This window comes from Vulpes lagopus, chromosome 4 (genome assembly GCF_018345385.1).
Source record: "Vulpes lagopus strain Blue_001 chromosome 4, ASM1834538v1, whole genome shotgun sequence".
Taxonomy (NCBI): domain Eukaryota; kingdom Metazoa; phylum Chordata; class Mammalia; order Carnivora; family Canidae; genus Vulpes; species Vulpes lagopus.
Genome location: NC_054827.1, coordinates 33251857 through 33269254, shown reverse-complemented (window position 1 = coordinate 33269254; position 17398 = coordinate 33251857). Strand labels below are relative to the sequence as shown.

At 37.5% G+C, this 17398-nt stretch overlaps 1 protein-coding gene across 1 annotated transcript in view; it reads right to left on the bottom strand.

The window, feature by feature from the left end:
- The window catches only part of ADAM32 (ADAM metallopeptidase domain 32), a 190698-nt gene that overhangs the window by 54422 nt on the left and 118878 nt on the right, over positions 1–17398 (bottom strand). Inside the window, exons 16-17 of the mRNA XM_041751039.1 lie at positions 9694–9799; positions 8440–8623 (exon numbers count right to left, since the gene is read on the bottom strand). Of these exons, the coding sequence (XP_041606973.1) occupies positions 8440–8623; positions 9694–9799 (290 nt within the window). The remainder of the gene's footprint in view (positions 1–8439; positions 8624–9693; positions 9800–17398) is intronic.

The following is a 17398-nucleotide window of genomic DNA, read 5'->3' as shown; positions in this document are numbered from 1 at the left end:
ACTGAAAAAAATCAATTCAGTATACTCAGGACATATACATATTTTTTATTGAAATTCGATTTGCCAACATATAGTATAACACTCATTGCTCATCTCATCAAGTGCCCTCCTCAGTGCCTGTCACCTGGTGACCCCATTCCCCCGCCCACCTCCCCTTCCACTTCCTTTGTTCATTTCCCAGAGTTAGGAGTCTCTCATGTTTTGTCACCCTCTCTAATTTTTCCCACTCATAATCAGGACATATATTAAGTTTTAATCAAATTTGAGCTATTGTTAGAGTGAACTAATAAAGGTAATAGGAATTTTTATTAAAATATGCTATACATATCTAACATTCTATTATGTAATATGTGACTATATCCAGCTCTAGTCCCCTTATGTTTAAACTGTAATAATCAGGGGATTAAGGATATATTCTCAACTCCAATATTTACAGTAATATCAATTTCTCTAAGTTGTAGTTTTCGTACATGAGAAAATCATCCTTTTACTAAAGAATTTGAGATTTGGCGGGATCTCTGGGTGGCTCAGTGGTTTAGCACCTGTATTCGGCCTAGGGGATGATCCTGGAGTCCAGGGTCCCACATCAGGTTCCCTGCATGGAGCCTGCTTCTCCCTCTGCCTGTGTCTCTGCCTCTCTCTCTCTCTGGGTCTCTCATGAATAACTAAATGAAATCTAAAAAAAATAATAAAGAATTTGAGAATTGTTTTGAGATATGTGAAAATTATCTCCTTTTAAACATTACAGCATATCACAACTCTCTTCAAAGAAATGACCTCAAAAACCCTTTCTAAATCCAAACTAACCCTTTTAAATCTTTACTGTGTGTGTTGAGTTTTCTCACTAGTTCATGGCCATAATGTTGTGTCTAACAACTCCCTTTCAAATGTAGTATTTTTTTAGATGTTCTTTTTTTTTTATTGGAGTTCAATTTGCCAACATATCACATAACACCAGTGCTCATCCCATCAAGTGCCCTCCTCAGTGCCTGTCACCCCCCACCCACCTCCCTTTCCACCACCCCTTATTCATTTCTCAGAATTAGGAGTCTCTCATGTTCTGTCTCCCTCTCTGATTTTTCCCACTCATTTTCTCTCCTTTCCCCTTTATTCCCTTTCACTATTTTTTATTTTCCCCAAATGAATGAGACCATAGAATGTTTGTCCTTCTCCGATTGACTTATTTCACTCAGCATAATACCCTCCAGTTCCATGCACATTGAAGCAAATGGTGGGTATTTGTCGTTTCTAATGGCTGAATAATATTCCATTGTATACATAGACCACATCTTCTTTATCCATTCATCTTTCGAAGGACACCGAAGCTCCTTCCACAGTTTGGCTATTGTGGACATTGCTGCTAGAAACATCGGGGTGCAGGTGTCCCAGCGTTTCATTGCATCTGTATCTTTGGGGTAAATCCCCAGCAGTGTGCAATTGCTGGGTCGTAGGGCAGATCTATTTTTAACTCCTTGAGGAACCTCCACACAGTTTTCCAGAGTGGCTGCACCAGGTCACATTCTCACCAACAGTGCAAGAGGGTTCCCCTTTCTCCACATCCTCTCCAACATTTGTTGTTTCCTGCCCTGTTAATTTTCCCCATTCTCACTGGTGTGAGGTGGTATCTCATTGTGGTTTTCATTTGTATTTCCCTGATGGCCAGTGATGCGGAGCATTTTCTCATGTGCTTGTTGGCCATGTCTATGTCTTCCTCTGTGAGATTTCTGTTCACGTCTTTTGCCCATTTCATGATTGGATTGTTTGTTTCTTTGCTGTTGAGTTTAATAAGTTCTTTATAGATCTTGGATACTAGCCCTTTATCTGATACGTCATTAGCAAATATCTTTTCCCATTCTCTAGGTTGACTTTTAGTTTTGTTGACTGTTTCTTTTGCTGTGCAAAAGCTTATTATCTTGATGAAATCCCAATAATTCATTTTTGCTTTGTTTCTCTTGCCTTCATGGATGTATCTTGCAAGAAGTTACTGTGGCCCAGTTCAAAAAGGGTGTTTCCTGTGTTCTCCTCGAGGATTTTGATGGAATCTTGTCTCACATTTAGATCTTTCATCCATTTTGAGTTTATCTTTGTGTATGGTGTAAGAGAATGGTCCAGTTTCATTCCTCTGCATGTGGATGCCCAATTTTCCTAGCACCATTTATTGAAGAGGCTGTCTTTCTTCCAGTGGATAGTCTTTCCTCCTTTATTGAATATTAGTTGACCATAAAGTTGAGGGTCTACTTCTGGATCTCTATTCTGTTCCATTGATCTGTGTGTCTGTTTTTGTGCCAGTACCACACTGTCTTGATGACCACAGCTTTGTAGTACAACCTGAAATCTGGCACTGAGATGCCCCCAGCTCTGGTGTTCTTTTTTAATATTCCCCTGGCTATTCGAGGTCTTTTCTGATTCCAAACAAATCTTAAGATGATTAGTTCCAACTCTCTGAAGAAAGTCATGGTATTTTTTTTTGTTTTTATTTATTTATTTATTTGTGAGAGATACAGAGAGTGAGAGAGGCAGAGAAAAAGGCAGAGGGAGAAGCAGGCTCCATGCAGGGAGCCCGATGTGGGACATGATCCCAGAACTCAGGGATCATGCCCTGAGCCAAAGACAGTTGCTAAACCACTGAGCCATCAAGGAGTCCCAAGTCCATGGTATTTTGATAGGGATTGCATTAAACATGTAAATTGCCCTGGGTAACATTGACATTTTCACAATATTAATTCTTCCAAACCATGAGCATGGAATATTTTTCCATCTCTTTGTGTCTTCCTCAATATCTTTCAGAAGTGTTCTGTAGTTTTTATGGTATAGATACTTGACCTCTTTGCTTAGGTTTATTCCTAGGTATCTTATGCTTTTGGGTGTAATTGTAAATGGGATTGACTCCTTAATTGCTCTTTCTTCAGTCTCATTGTTAGTGTATAGAAATCCCACTGAATTCTGGGCATTGATTTTGTATCTTGCTACACTGCCAAATTGCTATATGAGTTCTAGCAGTCTTGGGGTGGAGTCTTTTGGGTTTTCTACGTACAGTATCATGTGATCTGTGAAGAGGGAGATTTTGACTTCTACTTTGCCAATTTGAATGCCTTTTATTTCTTTTTGTTGCCTGATTGCTGAGGCTACAACTTCTAGTACTATGTTGAATAGCAGTGGTGAGACTAGACATCCCTGTCTTGTTCCTGATCTTAGGGGAAAGGCTCCCAGTGTTTCCCCATTGAGAATGATATTTGCTGTGGGCTTTTCATGGATGGCTTTTAAGATGCTGAGGAATGTTCCCTCTATCCCTACACTCTGAAGAGTTTTGATCAGGAATGGATACTGTAATTTGTCAAATGCTTTCTCTGCATCTATTGAGAGGATCATATGGTTGTTTTTTCTCTTGCTGATATGATCAATCACATTGATTGCTTTACGAGTGTTGAACCAGCCTTGCATCCTGGGGATAAATCCTACTTGGTCAGGGTGAATAATCTTCTTAATGTATTGTTGGATCCTATTGGCTAGTATCTTGTTGAGAATTTTTGCATCCATGTTCATCAGCGATATTGGTCTATAATTCTCCTTTTTGGTGGGGTCTTTGGTTTTGGAATTAAGGTGATGTGGGCCTCATAGAATGAGTTTGGAAGTACTCCATCTCTTTCTATCTTTCAGAACAGCTTTAGTAGAATAGGTATGGTTTCTTCTTTAAACGTTTGATAGAATTCCCCTGGGAAGCCATCTGGCCCTGGACTTTTGTGTCTTGAGAGGTTGTTGATGACTGCTTCAATTTCCTCCCTGGTTATTAGCCTGTTCAGGTTTTCTATTTCTTTCTGCTCCAGTTTTGGTAGTTTGTGGTTTTCCAGGAATGTGTCCATTTCTTCTAGATTGCCTAATTTATTGGCGTAAAGCTGCTCGTAACAAGTTTTTAAGATCATTTGTATTTCCTTGGGATTTCTGGTGATCTCTCCTTTCTCGTTCATGATTTTATTGAGTCTTTTCTCTCTTCTTTTTAATAAGGCTGGCTAATGGTTAATCTATCTTATTAATTCTTTCAAAGAACAAACTCCTGGTTTTGTTGATCTGTTCTACAGTTCTTCTGGTCTCTATTTCATTGAGTTCTGCTCGAATCTTTATTAACTCTCTACTTCTGCTGAGTGTAGAATCTATTTGCTGTTTTTTCTCCAGGTCCTTTAACTGTAAGGTTAGCTTTTGCTTTGAGTTCTTTCCAGTTTTTGGATGGATGCTTGTATTGCGATGTATTTCCCCCTTAGGACTGCTTTTGATGTGTCCCAAAGATTTTGAATGGTTGTATCTTCATTCTCATTAGTTTCCATGAATCTTTTTAATTCTTCTCTAATTTCCTGGTTGACCCTTTCATCTTTTAGCAGGATGGTCCTTAACCTCCACGTGTTTGAAATCCTTCCAAACTTCTTGTGATTTCGTCCTAATTTCAAAGTAATATGGTCTGAAAATATGCAGGGGACAATCCCAGTCTTTTGGTATTGGTTAAGACCTGATCTGTGACCCAGTATGTGGTCCATTCTGGAGAAAGTTCCATGTGCACTTGATAAGAATGTGTATTCAGTTGTGTTTGGATGTAAAGTTCTGTAAATATCTGTGAAATCCATCTGGTCCAGTGTATCATTTAAAGTTCTTGTTTCTTTGGAGATGTTGTGCTTAGAGACCTATTGATTGTAGAAAGCGCTACGTTGAAGTCACCAAGTATAAGTGTATTATTATCTAAGAATGTCTTAGCTTTGGTTATTAATTGATTGATATACTTGGCAGCACCCACATTCGGGGCATATATATTGATGATTGTTAAGTCCTCTTGTTGGATAAATCCTTTAGGTATGATATAGTGTCCTTCTTCATCTCTCACTACAGTCTTTGGGGTAAATTTTAGTTTATCTGATATAAGGATGGCTACCCCTGCTTTCTTTTGAGGACCATTTGAATGGTAAATGGTTCTCCAACCTTTTAATTTCAGGTTGTAGGTGTCCTTCTGTCTAAAATGAGTCTCTTGTAGACAGCAAATAGATGGGTCCTGCTTTTTTATCCAGTCTGAAACCCTGCACCTTTTGATGGGGTCATTAATCCCATTCATGTTCAGAGTTACTATTGAAAGATATGAATTTAGTGTCATCATGATACCTATCAGTCCCTGTTTTTGTGGATTGTTCCCTTGGACTTCCTCTTTCTATTACAGAATCCCCCTTAGTATTTCTTGCAGAGCTAGCTTGGTGGTCAGGTAGTCTTTCAGTTTCTGCCTATCTTGGAAGCTCTTTCTCCTTCTATTTGAATGAGAGCCTTGCTGGATAAAGGATTCTTGGCTGCAGGTTCTTCTCATTTAGGACCCTGAATATATCCTGCCATCCAGGATATATTCTGGCCTGCCAGGTCTCTGTATAGAGGTCTGCTGTTAATCTAATATTTCTCCCCATAAAAGTTAGAGATTTCTTGTCTTTCTGCTTTAAGGATCTTCTATCTTTGGACTTTGCAAGCTTCACTATTAAATGTCGAGGCATTGAGCAGTTTTTATTGATTTTAGGGGGGGATCTCTCTATTTCCTGGATCTGAATGCCTGTTTCCCTTCCCAGGTTAGGAAAGTTCTCAGCTATGATTTGTTCAAATACATATTCTGGACTTCTGTCCCTTTCGGCACCCTCAGGAACCCCAATTAAACGTAGATTTTTCCTTTGAAGGCTGTCATTTATTTCCCTTAACCTATCCTCATGATCTTTTGTTTTTCTCTTTTTTCCTCAGTTTCCCTCCTTGCCATCAACTGTCTTCTATGTCACTCACTCGTTCTTCTACCTTGTTAACACTCAACATTAGGACCTCTAGTTTGTATTGCATCTCATTTCATTGATTTTTAATTTCTGCCTGATTAGATCTAAATTCTGCAGTCATGAAGTCTCTTGAATCCCCTTTATGCTTTTTTCTAGAGCCCCAGTAGCCTTATAATTGTGCTTCTGAATTGGCTTTCTGACATTGAATTGTAATCCAAACTTTGTAACTCTGTGGGAGAGAGGACTGTTTCTGATTCTTTCTTTTGAGGTGAGTTTTTCCTTCTAGTCATTTTGCTCAGTGCAGAGTGGCCAAAAACAAGTTGTACTGGAATAAGGAGAAAAAGAGAGAAGAGAAAAAAGGGGGAAAAAAAGGAAGAAGAAAAAAAGGGGGCAGGGGAAGCCAACAGAAAACAAAAAACAAGGGGGAGTATCCTCTGATTCTATATACTGTAAATCCCTCGACTTCCCCTGTAACTTTCCAGTGTTGCTTGGTGAATAATTTGTTTTTTCCCTGTCCCTCTAGCTGGTCTTCTGGGGGAGGGGCCTGCTGTGCTGACTCTCAGGTGTGAGCATCTGGGGGAGCTGCTCAGCCTCCTGCCTGGTGCAGGGCTCAGTGGGAGTTGTTTATCCTATTTATCCTGTGAGGCCACCGGTGAGGCTCAGTGGGGGTTGTTTATCCTGTGAGGCCCCATGAGGAACAACCACAGTGGCGGTGGCCAGCTTCCAGCCCTGGAATCAGCTCCCGCAGGAACTACCGCAGCTCTTAGTCTGCAGGGGCCTGGAAGCTCCGGGAGCGGGGGCGCTGATCTGCATAGCTCGGGGCCACCCGCTGGCAGGAGTGGCCTTGCTTTCCTGTCTCCTCCTGGCCTCTGCCTGTCCCGGAGGGAGCGCTGGATCTTGGGCTGTGTTCCCCAGCGCCCTGGGCTCCGGGGCCTGCACTGCTGCAATCACGCTCCCGGAGCGGCGCCAGGTGCACTCTCCAGGCCTTTGGGGTGCTGCGCCCGTGGTGTGTGGCGCACTTTTCCCCAGGGCGCAGGTCCTCTGTTAGTGCCCCCAGGAGCCTGAAGGCATCCCCGCCCCTCCTGGGGTCCTGCTCCAACTCCCTGCGAGCGCCTTTCTGTCCGGAAGATTGGTGAAGCTCCTGCTTCTCCTGGACAGGGCTTTCCTGTCGGCTCCTCGCGGGGCCCCTCCCTCTTGGATGCTTTTTATTTCTTTATTCTTTCTTCCGTCTTCCTACCTTGATAGAAGCGCGAACTCTTCTCACTATAGCATTCCAGCTGTTCTCTCTTTAAATCTCAGGCCGAATTCGTAGGTTTTCAGGATGACTTGAAAGTTATCTAGGTAATTTGGTGGGGACAGGTGACTTGGGGACCCTACTCTTCTGCCATCTTTCCCCCTCCTCAAATGTAGTATTTATTGTCTGCCTGCCTCAGTTGAAACTGAGATGAAAAGTCCTGCTATACAAGGATGCTACCGACAAAAAAAATTGCCAAGAATGTTTCATCATCATATGTGATTTATACTAAAAACTACTTCATAAAATGTGTTCTCATGAATTATCCGAGAATTTTTCATGTTATAAAAAGGATTCTATTCTTACTAAATTATCGACTGAATAATAACAAATCATCTGTTGACTGTTTCATTTTGTAATTATTTTGGCTCCATTGCCTAAATATATCTATATACTGAGCTCCTTCATATATATACATCCATCAAGGAAGCATTTATGACTCAGAGACATGAAGAGTAAATCAATACTAAGAAGACTACATATTTTACCTATAGTAAACTTATTTAAACTTATAAGTTTAAACCACCAGAAATGGCTATTAACATATACATTTCACATATTAAAAATTTGTTCAAAATCATTTATTAAATGAAAACATTGGAATATAGATGTATGCACATCTTAGTACTTAATGTGTACACCATATACTATACTATGGTTCCTCATGAGCAAAGATCTGGTCAGGAATTAAATGAGATTTTGAAGTAAATTTATTCATTATATGTTTTCTCCAGATTTGAGTTAGCCTCAGAGATAATTAATTATAATAATCAATAATAATAGCCAATCTGTATTTAACTTTCACTATGTGACAGGCATCATATGAAGCACTTTACAGTTATTTTCTTTAATCTTTGCAATAACCCCATAGAGTAAATGCTATTATTATCCTCACTTTATATACAGTTATAGGACCTCAGACTGGTTAGGTAACTTTTAAAATGTAAAAGGAAAAAAAAATCAGTTTTGAAGACTTGATTCCAAGAAGACTGATGTAAGTTATGCTCTTATATACTGGGCTACAAGGAGACATATATTACAGAGTGAGATTTCTTCTTTTCTCTAAGAAAGAAAGTGAATTTCCATGCTATGGAGTACTTAATATACTTCCAAGATCTCTCCTCTCTACACTACAGCCCTGAAATACTTGGGAGTTTCCTTGGTCATAATACTGAAATTCTGAAGGATATCAAACATTCCTTTTGCCCTCTTAATATATGAAGACAAAATGAAGCTTATTCATTTTCTCCTTATTGAAAGATTTAAAGTTATATAGCACTAGAAATGAATTGAAATTTGATACTTAAATGAAAATATTTATTAAAGAAATGAATAAAATTAGACAAAAATAGATTTTAAATAATTTACCCTGTCTTCATCACAAAAACTGCCACTGGGGACCTCCATTGGATCTCGTTTTGAGTGAGGTAATTTGTAGTCTATAGTTATACATAAATTATTTCGTACAAAGGCATAAATCACAGCACTATTTTCTTTGTAAAAAGGAGCTCGAGTAGGATAAGTACAAATTAATCTTCCACATTGAAGATCCCTGCAAACATAATAAAATTATATGATTATTACACATTAGGCATTTATTAGGAATACTTCAGATTAGCTTTCCTTGACAAAAAAACAAAAAACAAAAAACAAATGAATGACCTCCATTTATGTTAAATGTTACTAGAGAGAGTGTAATTTTAACACTAACATTTGAAGCAAATATTCTACAAGGTTATCTTTCAATGGTGCTAATGGTCTTTTATTCCCTGTGCAGATTTATATACTTATTGTCAAATAATCGATTCACTCAAGTATTTCATATCCTTCTGTAGAAAGATAGAAAGATAAATAAGTTGTGACTCCTACCCTCAAGGACCTTACCATTTAATATTAAATGTAATATAACCCCTATTGAAAGTGCTACAAATAAAATAATTCTTATGAAGATTTAAGATAAGGACACATTCTAACTTAGCAATTAGGGGAAATTTCATGGAGAAGATGCCTTCTGAGTCCAATTTTAATAGGGAGAGAGTAAGGTATTTCTAAACAAAAGTAATAGCATAACAAACCAAGGAAACAATACATGATGTGCTTACCAGTGTACAAATTCCTAAGTACAAGGGTCATCTATGCTTTGCTAACAAGGAGCTAGCCCAGTGTCAGGCACATAGTAGATTCTTAAGAGATGTTTATTAAATTAAATTTATGACCAAAATATCAAAGAGCTTGCTTTTCAGATACAGGGGAAATTAAATTCATTTTATAAACACTGGGTAGTCTTCAGCTTGAGCAAGTAATGAAGTGAATGGGGATAGCATTTTTGTAAAGAAAAATGCAGGTTCAAAGAGGAAAGGTGTAATGACTATTATTACTTTCAACCTTGGACTGAATTTAGAAACCTAATGATTACCCACATACAGAAAAAAAAAAACAGAAATTTAAGCCTATGGCACAAGAAAGATGTCAGAGCTATACAATTTAATTTAAGATTCATTCCCATTCATTCCCAAACACATGTGATACTTGAAACCACTGGGATGAATGAGATATAGAGAGAAAATCTAAAAATAGAATCTTATGAAACAAAAAAAAGTATCTAATATTTGCATAGCATACCTCCACGAACAGAATATATACTGGCCTCTTTTTAGACCGCAATTCCCAAACCTATCAGTTTGAGAATGTATTTCTTCATAGCAGGCAAATGGTGCATTTTTTGAACCTGTCAAAGTTAGAAATATATTTAGGTTAAAACTCCCTTCCTTTCTCATCTTAGTCCATTCCCTCATATGTTATATGCTTGCTTTGCCTTCTCTACTAGTATCTAATTCAAAAGTTTTCCTAGTGAAAAGTTTCTTGCTTATCACTTCAAGAAAAAAGAATTGAAGTGATAAGCAGTGCTCATGGCTATATCTCCTTTTATTTCGTTTTGAGTCATTTCTATCACAAAAGATATCATGAGGGGTAAGGAGAGTTATAGAAGCATAAGCCATGAGAGTGCTCTGTGAAACAAGGCAATACATAATACAAGAAAACTATACTTACTTTCCTAGATTATGAATAGGAACTCATAAAAAGCCAGGTCTATAACAAAATCTAACTGAAGAAACCTAATTGTATCTTCAGGAAGTCTAAAATAAAGGAGGGAGCAAAATTGTCAAATGATTAACTACTTTTTCCTTCATTACTATATTTAATATTCATCATTTGTGTAAAAAATTACCAAAATCCTTGCAACTTAAAACAACACCCATTTATAATATCACACAAGTGAGTGTTCTTTTTGCTCAAGAGTTTCATAAGGCTAAATAAAATCATTAGCAGGGGCTGCAGTCTCATCAGAGACTGAAGTCCCCTTCTAAGCTCATTGGTTATTGATAGAATTCAAGTTGTTTTGTAACCGTAGTTTCCTTTTCTTACTATCTGCCAGGAGTTGCTCTTGTCTCCTAGGTATTCTGTTCACATCCCAGTTATAGGCCCTCTCCCAACATGACGGTTTGTTTCTTCAGAGCCAGCAAGAGAATCTCTCTGACATCTCTCATCTTTTAAATGGCTCACAGCCCACTCAGAATGATCTCCCTTTGACTAACTCAAAGTTCACTAATTATGGATCTTAATTTCATATTCAAAATTCCTTCATCTTTACTACATACTATAATCACGGGAATGATATTCCATCACATATTTACTGGTTCTGTCCCAACTCAAAGGGAAAGGATTATCCAAGGTTTGTACACTAGGAGAGTCTTAAATTTTCATGGAACCACAAAAGACCCCAATTGCCAAAACAATCTTGAAAAACAAAAGAAAAGCTAGAAGCATCACAATTCTGGACTTCAAGTAGTATTACAAAGCTGCAGTGATCAAAACTGTATGGTCCTAGCACAAAAATAAGATACAAAGATCAATGAAACAACAGAAAATTCAGAAATGAACCCATAACTATATGGTCAATTAACCTTCAACAAAACAAGAAAGAACATCCATAGGAATAAGACAGCCTCTTCAACAAATGATGCTAGGAAAACTGGATAGCAACATGGAAAGAATTAAACTAGAGCACTGTCTTACACCATACACAAAAATAATTTTGAAGTGGGTGAAAGACCTAAAGGTGAGACATGGAACCATGAAAATCCTAGAGAAGAACACAGGCAGTAACCTCTCTGACATCAGCAGTAGCAACTTCTTTCTAAATATGTCCCCTGAAGGAAGAGAAACAAAGGCAAAAATAAACTCCCCCAAAATTGGGGCTACATCAAAATAAAAAGCTGCTGCACAGTGAAGGAAACTATCAACAAAACTAAAAGGCAACCTATGAAAATGGGAGAAGATACTTGCAAATGGCATATCTGATAAAGGGGTAATATCCAAAATATATCAAACTCAACACCCCAAATAATGGGCAGAACACATGAACAGACATTTTTCCAAAGAAGACATACAAATGGCCAACAGACACATGAAACAATGCTCAACATCACTCATCAGCAGCAAAATACATATCAAAACTACAATGGGATATCATCTCTCACCTGTCAGAATGGCTAAAATTAACACAGTAAATAACAAATGTTGGCAAGGATGTGGAAAAAGGAGAACTGTCTTGCACTGTTGGTGGGAATGTAAACTGCTACAGCCATTCTGGAAAACAGTATAGAGGTTCCTCAAAATGTTAAAAATAGAACCCTAAAATCCATCAATTATACTACTAGGTATTTACCCAAAAGATACAAAAATACTAATTCAAAGGTACACATGCACCCTGATGTTTATAGCAGCATTTTCTATAATAGCCAAATTATGGAAAGAGCCCAAATGTCCACTAATGAATGGATAAAGAAGATGTGATATACATATACAATAGAGTATTACTTAGTCATAAAAAAGAATGAGATCTTGCCATTTGCAATGATGTGGATTTAGCTAGAGAATATTATGCTAAGTGAAGTCAGTGAAAGAGAAATACTATATGATTTTACTCAAACATGGAATTTAAGAAAAAAAACAAATGAACAAAGAGGGAAAAAAAGAGAGGTAAACCAAGAAACAGACTCCTAACTATGAAGAACAAACTGATGGTCACCAGAGGGCAGGTGGGTTTGTAATGGGTTACATAGGTGGTAGGGATTAAGGAGTGCACTTGTGATGAGCACCAGGTGTTTTATGGAAGTGTTGAATCACTATATTCTACACCTGAAGCTAACATTACACTCTACATTAACCAAATGGAATTTAAATAAAAAATAAAAGAATTCCGCCTAGCACAGTTCCTTTCTCTAAAATGAAACTTGCTAAACCTAGCTGCTTCATCCATAAAAGTAAACAACATCTACCTCAATGGATTGTTAGAATTAGTTAAGATGATGTCTATTTAGCCATTGTGAATTCCCATCTAATTCTTCTCCATTTTCTTTTATGATCAAGAGAATTTCTCATTTACCTGCTCCTTTCATTAGTTACATTTTCCCCTATATTATTTTTCTTTTTTTACCATCTCCTAATTCTCTTTTCACCATTTTTAAACATTAGTCCATCAAAGGCAATTGTATAGACACCATTAGGAAAAGTCATGTTATTTCTAAGTATTCACAATGTTTAATCAGTTAACTTGTAAATATTAGATACCAGGTTAGTAATGCCAATTCAGAGCTTGTTAAACACCAAGATATTATTCAAGAAAAGTCAGAAATTGGATAATTCAGTCTAATTTAGAGAGATAATATAAAAACTGTATTTAATCACAGACTACAGACAGTCCCCAACTAAAAATAGTTCAACCTAACAATTTTTCAAATTTATGATGGTGCAAAAGCAATATACATTCAGTAGAAATTGTACCTCAGAATTTGAATTTTAATCTTTTCCTGGGCTAAGTGGTATGATACTCGTGATGCTGGGTAGCAGTGGTAAGCCACAGTTCCTAGTCAGCCACAGAATCATAAATGTAAACAACAAATTCACTTACAACCATTCTGTACCCATATAATCATTCTATTTTTATAGTACTCAAAAAATTACTTGAGATATTCAACACTTTATTACAAAATTGGCTTTGTGGTAGGTTATTCTGCCCTACTATGGGCTAATATAAGTGTTCTTTCTGAGCACCTTTAAGGGAGGGTAGGCTATGGTCAACCAATCCAAATCTTATTGACACTATTTCATAAATACAGCCAGAGTATGGGGATCCCTGGGTGGCGCAGCAGTTTGGTGCCTGCCTTTGGCCCAGGGCGCGATCCTGGAGACCCGGGATCGAATCCCACGTCGGGCTCCCGGTGCATGGAGCCTGCTTTTCCCTCTGCCTGTGTCTCTGCCTCTCTCTCTCTCTCTCTCTCTCTGTGTGTGACTATCATAAATAAATAAAAATTTAAAAAAAATACAGCCAGAGTATGACTACAACAGGCTACAACTCTAACCTGATATAACATCAATCTCTCCTCTAATAGTCTACAAAAAGCCTTCTAATTGACTCCCTGCTTCCATTCTCTACTTCCTATAGTGGAGAGTGGAAGCATTCTGCATTCCATAAATCAGAATGATTTTTTTAAGAAAATAAAAACCATGTATCAGTCTCTGCTTAAATATTATACCAAGGATAAAATCCAAATTTCTTTCCATAATCTTTACTCAGCCTGGTACACTACAATCCAGCGACAGAATCTTTATTTTTATATTTATTGCCTGAACCCTTAACTGGACTATAACCTCCATAACAATAGGAACCTTTTTTTGTCTTGTCCATCACTGGACATTTCCTGTGTTTCCTGTGCTAAAAGAGTAATGTCATACCCAAATAAGGTGTTAGATAAATATTTATTGAATGAAAGAAAAAATCAACACCTTTGGTAACTATATTCCATAATCTTTCTTCCTTATGGAATTTGACGTCCAAAACCAAGACCCCCAACTTGAATTATACCTATTCTATTTGAGGCAATAGAGATTTTTAAAGATTAATATTTGAAAAAACTGCCTAATGATCTCTTAATTATGTTTCCAATGTCACCTCACTAATTTCATTATACTTTCTGTTTTGTGGTTCCCTAAATATATTTACTGGAAGAGACAATACCAATCCTACATGTGCCAGTGAATTTGCAGATAGAATCATTTTAAATTTTCCACAAATGAATGATGAGAGAGTAGATATATCTTCCTCATGGCTTCTAAAACACTCTTCAAAGATATTTAAGATAAATAAGCATAAACTTAATTATTGAATCTGAAGCCCCCTGACCTATAATTCTTTTCCACCTCCAATAAGCTATATACTACTGTACACCAGCTGAAATATAGATAAATAACATTTCTATTAAGTTCAGAAAATACGTAAAAAATTATGAGACTAAGAACAGAATATAATTTATTACACTGGCATTGAAGGAATAAATAATAGGTGGTTTATCTTTCTTTCTCTTGTTTTCATTTATGTTTACACTCTAGCTTCATTTTTCTGTTTTACTGAGGCTCACCTTTCTCCACATGGTCGATAGCATACCTGACAAAAACTCTAGAGCTTAAGGGGGAAAATTCTCTTGGTTCAACTGTCCAGAAATTCCAGAAAAGACATTCAGAACTTCCTTATCTCTCTCTTTTTTTTTTTTTTTTAAAGTCAAGCATTCCTCTATTTAAATGAAGATGTTCATAGCAGTGGGAATTAGTAGACCACAAATTCCCGGTTTTTATTTTAATTTTTTATTTATTATAGTCACAGAGAGAGAGAGAGAGAGGCAGAGACACAGGCAGAGGGAGAAGCAGGCTCCACGCACCGGGAGCCCGACGTGGGATTCGATCCCGGGTCTCCAGGATCGCGCCCTGGGCCAAAGGCAAGCGCCAAACCGCTGCGCCACCCAGGGATCCCCCTTATCTCTCTTAATATGAATCAGATGCTCACCTTAACAGGGACCAACTGTATGAAGGTTGGAGAGTACTGTCATTGGACCAGGTCTGGTTAGGTATCCACTACTGTACAACCAAATATGAATAAAGGTATAATGCCATATTTTACTATAGGATATTTCCCACAGTAACCATGTGGATATTAGACAGTTTCTGGAAATTGGTACTAAGAAAATCCTGAGATCTCTACAGAAAAAGATGAATCTATGAAATCTTGCTTCTTATAATCAATAAAATAGTTCATGATACTTTGATCCATACTGATCTCTACCTTCTTTATATAAACTTTGCACTCCAGACAACATGACTAGTAGCAAGAGTATCCTGCCACCATAACTTCTAAGACTAATGCTGAGCTAAGGAGCGAGGAAATATGGCACAGAAACTGGCAATTGTCTCCCAATATTCATTCCTTTTTTTTTCCATTTAGTAATAGGAGTTTATTATTAGCAGGGCCACAAACACCAAGATAAAGAAAAAATTTTTCAGACTCTCTTGCAACCAGATGTGGTTATGTAACTAGGTCTGGCCATTGGAAAATCAACAGACATTATATATCAAAAAATCAAGTTAATGGCAGTAAGTAGAAGGTAGTTAGTTTTATTTCCTCTTTCCTCAATTCTATGGGCTGATAGAAAGATTTTGTACTGGGAAACTATCTTCTACCAGAGACACAAGGGATGGCTGAACAAGAAGAAAAACCACAGATTCTTGGTAAATGTCACATAGCCAAGCTGCTGAGATGTTTTTGACAACATGCCTACCTCTGGAATATTATATGAGGAAGAAAAAGCCCCCTGAACCACAGTTGTGCAGTAACAGTTTATTCTTTAACCAGTAAAGGGGATTGCTAATGCAGTAAACCAAAACACTTTTCGGAATTGGTGTCACATACAAAATATACTACACCAGATGCCACTGTTTGCTAGTAACAGGAAGATCAGATTGATCCATACAGAGCTCCAAACTGAGCCACTGTTTAGAGGATCAGTGGGAGCTCAGGTAGCCAGCCAACCTATTTAAATACATTTTAGGAATTGAGGAGTTTGGAATACTGAGTTAAGCGAGATCAGCTATTAACATAAACAGTCTTATAGATACTTTATAAGCAATCCATTACCATTAATGAGATCACACACACTAAGATAAACTGAATGACCATTTTGAATACTTGTTGCCATCATAATTCCTGAAACTTTCTATTGATCTTATTCTCACCTTTATAGATTCTACCATAGCACCATTTCTTTGTTCCTAACTTCATTTTACCTCAGATATGCATAAGTACTATCACAAGTACTATCAATAGCCACAGTTCTTGTATCTGTCATTTCAACAAGTGTACCAAATTATTACAAAGAATAATGCCAAATTATTGTTGTTGAAGGGGAAAACAGTGAGAGACATGTTATCAAATACTTAATGAAAAAATAATATTCTCAGAAAATAGACGGGAATGGGGCACCTGGGTGGCTCAATGGCTTAAGCATTTTCTAGGGGCCAAAGACAAAGGAGCACCATCTATACTGTATCTGAAAATGTATGACAGATTTTGAGTCTGGGAGTTTGGGGCCAAATATTAATTAAATGAATTGACTTCTTATGGATACTAATGTTCAGAAAATAATCTATGGTAAGGAATTTCTGAAGCCTTCATTTCTCTTTTTAAGATTATCCTATACATTTTCTCAAGAAATGAACTAGGAAGATCATACACATTTACTAAGGACACACATTTACTTCTCTTCCATTTAAAAAATTCTACTGAGGAAGAATAAGATCAGCCAGATTGCACAGTAGGAGATGCTAACTTTCATCCCCTCACCAAGAAATAAGGAGGCAGCTATATACAAATGAAAATAGCCCTGCAAGGGCTCAAGAATATCATTTAAGAACTTACAGCTATGCAGCGAAGAAGAAAAAAAGAGAATAACTGAACAGAAAGATTTACTGGAGAAATCAACTTAATGGGGTCACCTAGAGACAACTAGAACAAAGGTGGGTGGGAGCTTTAGTAACTCTCTGGCTAGATCTGCTCCATCTTCTTGCTCCCTTTTGTGGCAGAATTCTTAAGCTTACAGGACTTCTCTCAATACTGTAATGTACCAGGCTGAGTGCTGACAGACTTCCTTTTGCCTTCCCATGTGTAGCACTAAAACCCTCCAAATGCATCCAAACTCATATATTTTTTTGCTCCAAAGATGTGAACTTCTCTTCTGGAAAACTGGACTTCCACAAAGGCTCTCTCTCATCAGTGGGTGTCTAATATAGTATTTTCCAAGCCACTGCAGAGTCCATAGCAGAGTCCACAGCTGGGCTTTATGTGCCTATTATCCAATGCACAGGTGAGTGGGACTCCTTCCAAGTCTCTTGGCATATGGTGCTGGATCACATAGCTTCCACAAAGCCTCTCTCACAA